The sequence below is a fragment of the Toxotes jaculatrix genome, chromosome 2 (genome assembly GCF_017976425.1).
Source record: "Toxotes jaculatrix isolate fToxJac2 chromosome 2, fToxJac2.pri, whole genome shotgun sequence".
In the NCBI taxonomy this organism is placed as follows: domain Eukaryota; kingdom Metazoa; phylum Chordata; class Actinopteri; family Toxotidae; genus Toxotes; species Toxotes jaculatrix.
The window spans coordinates 22,610,601-22,619,218 of NC_054395.1; the positions used below are offsets into that span (position 1 = coordinate 22,610,601).

The following is an 8,618-nucleotide window of genomic DNA, read 5'->3' on the forward strand; positions in this document are numbered from 1 at the left end:
AAAGTCAAAAAAAAATTTCGACTTTTTTGTCATAAAAAACGTCATAGTGTAGTAAGGCGTCAAAATCAACCAAAAAAAGTCAAAAAAAAAAATTTGACTTTTTTGTCATAAAAAACGTCATAGTATAGTAAGCCGTCAAAATCGGCCAAAAAAAGTCAAAATTTTTTTTGACTTCAAAATGTCATAAAAAACATCATAGTATAGTAAGGCGTCAAAATCGGACAAAAAAAGTCAAAAAAAATTTTCACCTCAAAATGTCATAAAAAACGTCATAGTATAGTAAGGCGTTAAAATCGACCAAAAAAAGTCACACAAAAAAAATTGACTTTTTTTGTCATAAAAAACGTCATAGTATAGTAAGCCATCAAAATCGGCCAAAAAAAGTCAAAAAAAAAAATTTGACTTTTTTGTCATAAAAAACGTCATAGTATAGTAAGGCGTCAAAATCGGACAAAAAAAGTCAAAAAAATTTTTCACCTCAAAATGTCATAAAAAACGTCATAGTATAGTAAGGCGTTAAAATCGACCAAAAAAAGTCAAAAAAAAAAAATTGACTTTTTTGTCATAAAAAACGTCATAGTATAGTAAGCCGTCAAAATCGGCCAAAAAAAGTCAAAAAAAAAAATTGACTTTTTTGTCATAAAAAACGTCATAGTATAGTAAGGCGTCAAAATCGGACAAAAAAAGTCAAAAAAATTTTTGAGCTCAAAATGTCATAAAAAACGTCATAGTATAGTAAGGCGTCAAAATCGGCCAAAAAAAGTCCAAAAAAAATTTCGACTTTTTTGTCATAAAAAACGTCATAGTATAGTAAGGCGTCAAAATCGGACAAAAAAAGTCAAAAAAATTTTTCACCTCAAAATGTCATAAAAAACGTCATAGTATAGTAAGGCGTCAAAATCGGACAAAAAAAGTCAAAAAAATTTTTTTGACTTTTTTGTCATAAAAAACGTCATAGTATAGTAAGGCGTCAAAATCGGACAAAAAAAGTCAAAAAAATTTTTGACCTCAAAATGTCATAAAAAACGTCATAGTATAGTAAGGCGTCAAAATCGGCCAAAAAAAGTCAAAAAAAAATTTCGATTTTTTTGTCATAATAAACGTCATAGTATAGTAAGGCATCAAAATCGGCCAAAAAAAGTCAAAAAAATTTTTCACCTCAAAATGTCATAAAAAACATCATCGTATAGTAAGGCGTCAAAATCGGCCAAAAAAAGTCAAACATTTTTTTCACCTCAAAATGTCATAAAAAACGTCATAGTATAGTAAGGCGTCAAAATCGGCCAAAAGAAGTCAAAATTTTTTTTGACCTCAAAATGTCATAAAAAACGTCATCGTATAGTAAGGCGTCAAAATCGGCTAAAGAAAGTCAAAAAATTTTTTGACCTCAAAATGTCATAAAAAACGTCATATTATAGTAAGGCGTCAAAATCGGACAAAAAAAGTCAAAAAAATTTTTGACTTCAAAATGTCATAAAAAACGTCATAGTATAGTAAGGCGTCAAAATCGGACAAAAAAAGTCAAAAAAAAATTTCGACTTTTTTGTCATAAAAAACGTCATAGTGTAGTAAGGCGTCAAAATCAACCAAAAAAAGTCAAAAAAAAAAATTTGACTTTTTTGTCATAAAAAACGTCATAGTATAGTAAGCCGTCAAAATCGGCCAAAAAAAGTCAAAATTTTTTTTGACTTCAAAATGTCATAAAAAACATCATAGTATAGTAAGGCGTCAAAATCGGACAAAAAAAGTCAAAAAAAATTTTCACCTCAAAATGTCATAAAAAACGTCATAGTATAGTAAGGCGTTAAAATCGACCAAAAAAAGTCACACAAAAAAAATTGACTTTTTTTGTCATAAAAAACGTCATAGTATAGTAAGCCATCAAAATCGGCCAAAAAAAGTCAAAAAAAAAAATTTGACTTTTTTGTCATAAAAAACGTCATAGTATAGTAAGGCGTCAAAATCGGACAAAAAAAGTCAAAAAAATTTTTCACCTCAAAATGTCATAAAAAACGTCATAGTATAGTAAGGCGTTAAAATCGACCAAAAAAAGTCAAAAAAAAAAAATTGACTTTTTTGTCATAAAAAACGTCATAGTATAGTAAGCCGTCAAAATCGGCCAAAAAAAGTCAAAAAAAAAAAATTGACTTTTTTGTCATAAAAAACGTCATAGTATAGTAAGGCGTCAAAATCGGACAAAAAAAGTCAAAAAAATTTTTCACCTCAAAATGTCATAAAAAACGTCATAGTATAGTAAGGCGTTAAAATCGACCAAAAAAAGTCAAAAAAAAAAAATTGACTTTTTTGTCATAAAAAACGTCATAGTATAGTAAGCCGTCAAAATCGGCCAAAAAAAGTCAAAAAAAAAATTTGACTTTTTTGTCATAAAAAACGTCATAGTATAGTAAGGCGTCAAAATCGGCCAAAAAAAAGTCAAAAAATTTTTTCACCTCAAAATGTCATAAAAAACGTCATAGTATAGTAAGGCGTCAAAATCGGACAAAAAAAGTCAAAAAAAATTTTCACCTCAAAATGTAATAAAAAACGTCATAGTATAGTAAGGCGTTAAAATCGACCAAAAAAAGTCAAAAAAAAAAATTGACTTTTTTGTCATAAAAAACGTCATAGTATAGTAAGGCGTCAAAATCGGACAAAAAAAGTCAAAAAATTTTTTCACCTCAAAATGTCATAAAAAACGTCATAGTATAGTAAGGCGTTAAAATCGACCAAAAAAAGTCAAAAAAAAAAAAATTGACTTTTTTGTCATAAAAAACGTCATAGTATAGTAAGGCGTCAAAATTGGCCAAAAAAAGTCAAAAAAATTTTTCACCTCAAAATGTCATAAAAATACGTCATAGTATAGTATGGCGTCAAAATCGGACAAAAAAAGTCAACATTTTTTTCACCTCAAAATGTCATAAAAAACGTCATAGTATAGTAAGGCGTCAAAATCGGACAAAAAAAGTCAAAAAAATTTTTTTGACTTTTTTGTCATAAAAAACGTCATAGTATAGTAAGGCGTCAAAATCGGCCAAAAAAAGTCAAAAAATTTTTTCGCCTCAAAATGTCATAAAAAACGTCATAGTATAGTAAGGCGTCAAAATCGGACAAAAAAAGTCAAAAAAAATTTTTTGACTTTTTTGTCATAAAAAACGTCATAGTATAGTAAGGCGTCAAAATCGGCCAAAAAAAGTCAAACATTTTTTTCACCTCAAAATGTCATAAAAAACGTCATAGTATAGTAAGGCGTCAAAAACGGCCAAAAAAAAATCAAAAAAATTTTTTTCACTTTTTTGTCATAAAAAACGTCATACTATAGTAAGGCGTCAAAATCGGCCAAAAAAAGTAAAAAATTTTTATGGTCTCAAAATGTCATAAAAAACGTCATAGTATAGTAAGGCGTCAAAATCGGACAAAAACATTTTGACCTCAAAATGTCATAAAAAACGTTATAGTATAGTAAGCCATCAAAATCAGCCAAAAAAAGTCAAAATTTTTTTGGCCTCAAAATGTCATAAAAATTGTCATCGTATAGTAAGGCGTCAAAATCGGCCAAAAAAAGTAATATTTTATTATGACCTCAAAACGTCATAAAAAAAAGGTCATACGGTCGTAAGAAGCGCGTTGGAAAATTATCACATCATGCTGCGATAACATGGGTCATCAGGTTTTACCTAAACTTTTGGAGTTCATGCCAGCTCAAGTGCTGTCATGAAAGCAAAAAGGGGGACATACAAAAATACTAAGAAAATATTATAAGATTCATGTTCAGTTTTCAAAGATTCAGCTGTTCACTGAAGTTGTTAAGCTTATAATAATAATATATAATAAAAATAATATATTTGTAAAGAAAAAATTTGTATTACATTTGAATCAAATGCAAAATAGAAGTATCTTGACTAATGGTCACATCGTTCTAGACCCCACTATACATAATGTACTGTAAACTAAAATAGTTTTGCCTATTAAGAGAGAGTTACCTCCTAGTTGCAAGACTGTGTTGCATAAGTGTTGGCTACTGGTCTAACAGTTATGCATTACAGAGAATTACTTCACTTATTTCACTAAGAGAAGTCTTTGTAACTTTCCTGTTTCAAGCACAGAAAGAGGTTCAGTATTTAATTTACTTTAAAAATTTCAGAGTCAATGTAATAAGTTCATTTTGTGTTTTATCATTACTTAAATATAAATCAAAAATTTGTCCATTTCAACATATTGTGAATTTTCAAGGCATCGCAGTTAGACCTTTTCAAACTAATACTTAAAAGTATTAGTTTAAGTTTTATGACCTAAAAATGATGAGTTGACAACTCATCAAATGACTGACTTATATTCACTATAGTCATCACATTCAGTTTAAAGAGACCTGAAGACACGTACCCAGTTCAGCCTCAAATGTGTCTTATTTGTAAGGTGCCATGTCCACAGATGAAAAAACATAACATGACTCATCACACATACTGGCATGAATGTGGCAGCCAATTTCACAGCAAAAGCTCTAGCTGTTTTGTAAATGTTTACAAAAGCTGTGAACAATTGCTGGCAGACCTCAACATTTTGAGCTTATCTTATTTTCCTCAAGTTAATTCAGTGAGTCACTAATGCTAATAAACAATCTAAACAATTAAATAAACCAACAGTTTTAAGGCAGAGACACTGGTGATTTATGTTTTTAAGTTGAAATAAATGATAATCTTTTTATAGCGTGCATTGAGTTTGCTTCTTTCACAACACTCTTGATGGATTTAGTTAAAGATAATTAATAACAGAACATATACGTTCCACAAGAAAATACAAGAAATACAAGAAAATAACACTTATCATCAATGAATTGTAAATGCTGAAATACATAATGAATGAATAATGAATCTTCTCTTTGCTGCTGTAACAGTGTAATTTCCCCATTGTGGGACTATTAAAGGTTTATCTTATCTTATCTTATATTTAACCATTAGTTCATTTTTTCATTTAAGTATGTTTTTTTTCCAAATTATTTATTTATTTATAAATATCTAATATTTCAATTTTTACATACAGGCATGGGCTGTGTATAAGGGCAAATACAGGGAGGGAAGGGATAAAGCCGACCCTACGATGTGGAAGACCCGTCTCCGCTGTGCACTCAACAAGAGCACAGACTTCCAGGAGGTCCCTGAACGCAACCAGCTGGACATCACCGAACCATATAAAGTCTATCGCATCCAGCATGACAATGTGCCAGCCAGACCAGCAGGTAAAACCAAACAAAATGTTTCTTTTCCTTTTCCCAGTCATCTTTTTAGTTAGCTGTTGAGCATTGGTATTATATTTAAACTAAGCCATGACAAGAGGGAATTAGAAGCAAAAAAAAAATCACTTGTTTCTCTCCTCAGAGTCTCCCCAGATAAAGAATCAAGTGATTATCCATGGTAATAAGTCTCCAAAGAGCCCTGGTTTTCTGGACGAACAGGTAAGCTAAACACAGAACAAATGAGCTCTAAATTGACAAAATGTACCACTTCCTGACAATCTGACAGTGGGTTATGTACTCACTTACTTATGTACTTACAGTTGACATAATTGTCCAACAGACAAAAGTTACCTTGGGCAAAGAACACAGTGTGGGTGCCGTTTGTTATAAATAGGGATCATTATTTCTAGTTTCTCACTGTTTTTAAATGAAATTCAGATTTTTGTATTTATAGAAGAATGAGAAGCAAGGTGAATACCCTTTTGTCTTAATTTCCCCAGGTCATGTTTGTCTTTTGATACTCCCACTATGATTCACCAAACTCAGAAATTTTCAAATTGTACATACAGAAGAAAGAACCATGGTTTTTTTTTCAGCAGAAAACCCTGCTTTTGGGATGTGAGAAAAATAAGTTTTATCTGGTTTGATTTCATAAAGAAATTGATCTAATCCTTTAAAAAAAACAAACCTCGTGCAGAGTTACCTAATTTTGTTTTCTATTTCCGCAGCTTCATTTTCAAAATGAATCATTTCAAGCACATAAAGAGGAAGAAAAATCATTGTCTGGTAAGTGTTGCACACACAAACCGATACTGCACTATAAAATGGTTATGGAAAACCATGTTTGGATGTCATTTTGACCATGTTAGCATCCTGAATTTAGCCTTTTGCTCAAAGCACCACTAGTCACAGAGCTGCTAGCATGGCTGTAGACTCTGGTTTGGGTATTGACAGGTCAGTTCTTAGAATGGTTGTAGACTAGTTGTTGGTGTCTGGTTGATCCAGTGAAAAAGCACTCACCAATCACTATAGCTTTCAGGGCATAGCAATTTTTCTTTTCGAGGGCCCTACTTCTATGGGCAGACATAGGGGGCCTATATGGAACCAGTGAGCAAATGGTAATTGACCCTTTGCTAAAATGGGACCTAAGTATTGAGAATGTACTGAGTAAATCATGTCTCTATTCTGCTTTAGAGGATCTGATGAGGGAGCACATGTACTGTGAATTAACAGGGAAAAAAACTCCAAATGTTATTACCTTCCTCAGTCCTGCACTTCCTATATCAGGTAAGAAAGTTCATGGGACTCTACACACAAAAAAAAACAAAACAAAAAAAACCAGCGGAACATGTTACTAGTCTTTGTACTGCAGGGCCTTACATTTTCTGTGTGTGTGTGTGTCTGTGTGTGTGGGTGTGTGTGCGTAGACTTTCGTATGCAGGTGATGTTGTTGTACCAGGGTCAGAAAGTGATGAAAGTGACCACCAGGAGCCCAGATGGGTGTTTCATCCTGCAGGGTCGTGTTCCTTTGGGAAATGAACGGATCTACGGACCCTGCTCCGCCCAGCAGCTCTCATTTCCTTCCCCGGGCTCCGTATCCCTACCGTCATGCATGGCTGAAGCAATGAATTGCCTTCTTTCTCACCTGGAAAGGGGTGTGCTATTATGGGTGGCCCCAGATGGGGTGTTCATCAAGCGTTTCTGCCAGGGCAGAGTGTACTGGAGTGGTCCCATGGCTCAACACACTGACCGTCCCAACAAACTGGAACGAGAAAAGACCTTCAAACTGCTTGACATACCCACATTTGTCGGTGGTAAGGCAGCACATATATACTTTAACAGAATTCATTAGCCATCAGTTAGTCCTATAAATCTTGATGGAACAGAACATGATTTATTCAAAGAGAGACAGATTGGCTGGGATCATTGCAAGAAAAAACAAATAACAAATGTCACATTATTGCTCTATGCAGAGAGGCAGCGTGTTTATGGGATGAATATGAATATTCCAATTTATGTCTGTGCAGAGCTTCAGAGCTGTTTACAGGGGAAGGGACCTACACCTTCTTATGAGATTGAGCTCTGCTTTGGAGAGGAGTATCCAGATCCTAATGTACCGAAAAGCAGGAAGCTGATCATGGCACAGGTCAGTCGTGATTTTGTTGGAAAAGATCCAAGAATCATTCACCTCTCTGTTTTCATGCTGTCTACTCTTGCACATTTAATCTGAATGCAGATTGTTTCCATTTTTTGTTGTAGAAAAGGTGTCGTAGGTCAAATTTTGATTAGATATTTGCCCTGTAAATCAAGGATTCAGTTTAAAAATGCTTTAAAAATTCTATTTTATCACATAACATCTGGAGGCCAAATTAGCTCTTTCTCAGATACAGGTTCTTCTGTCCTTGTTGGGAGGCACAAATCACAGTTACAGTTTTTGCGGGACTGCACCAGAAAAATGTGTGTGTTTTGCACACATTCACATTAACCCAAAATTCTCCTTATTTCTCTGGTGTAATTTACTGTCAAAGGTTTGATTCAAAGTCAACTCTTTGATGTGTCCAAATATAACCTTATAATTCCAGCTTGGCTGCTCCATCAGTTGGAGTACAGGGGTTTTCAATCACCAGTAGAGGTCCTCATAAGCATACTAATACTGTGTACTATACTGTGTTCTGTTGGCCAGGTGGTGCCACTGTTTGCAGTGGAACTTCTGCAGAGGTTCAACTTGGGAGAAACTGAGGAGAAGCATTCGGCTCCCAGCTCCAAGACAGAGGGTGAGAGGATGTAGGAAGACTGCGAAAAACCACCCTGCTCCACGGCAGCCATGAACAATATACAAATAAGGTTGCTGAAGCTTTATCCCTTTCAGGTCATCACCAGGAAAGATTTCCTAAGGGCAGAGCAAAAGATACAGAATATCATCAGTGAAGATGCATATATGAAGACAAAATTATGGATGTGCTGCAATGTAAACCTATCTGCAATGCAAGAAGAAAAATTCAAAGCAAGGTTCTTTATTTTTACCTTATATTGATTTTTTTTTTTCCCGGTGCACCATGCAGCTAGACTGGCAAGAGTTATCAGCTATTGTTAAAGGAAATATCTTGTTCAAAGCAATAAAACATGTTGATAGCATATTGTCAATGTAAAAGTTTTTCCTGCTTTTTTAAAAAATCCTAATCCCACATTCATCACTTGTATTAAATGATAATTTAAGTGTATAGTACTTTACAACACATCCAGGGAATAAACTGACACTTGTAATTAAATCTATAAAGCTTTTTTCCTTTATTTCTAGCGAACATCATATAACAGATTCACAATTTTTAAAAAATATACATATATTTTTGTAGCTATAACATTTAAAAAGAAAAATCAACAGGTAAGT

At 33.3% G+C, this 8,618-nt stretch overlaps 1 protein-coding gene across 1 annotated transcript in view; it reads left to right on the plus strand.

The window, feature by feature from the left end:
- Window positions 1-8,365, plus strand: part of irf10 (interferon regulatory factor 10) — a 28,411-nt gene extending 20,046 nt beyond the window's left edge. The window contains exons 2-9 of the mRNA XM_041064365.1: window positions 5,038-5,233; window positions 5,373-5,449; window positions 5,959-6,016; window positions 6,425-6,517; window positions 6,658-7,044; window positions 7,258-7,376; window positions 7,914-8,004; window positions 8,100-8,365. Coding sequence (XP_040920299.1) covers window positions 5,038-5,233; window positions 5,373-5,449; window positions 5,959-6,016; window positions 6,425-6,517; window positions 6,658-7,044; window positions 7,258-7,376; window positions 7,914-8,004; window positions 8,100-8,158 — 1,080 coding nt within the window. The 3' untranslated portion in view covers window positions 8,159-8,365. The remainder of the gene's footprint in view (window positions 1-5,037; window positions 5,234-5,372; window positions 5,450-5,958; window positions 6,017-6,424; window positions 6,518-6,657; window positions 7,045-7,257; window positions 7,377-7,913; window positions 8,005-8,099) is intronic.
- Window positions 8,366-8,618: the final 253 nt, after the last annotated feature.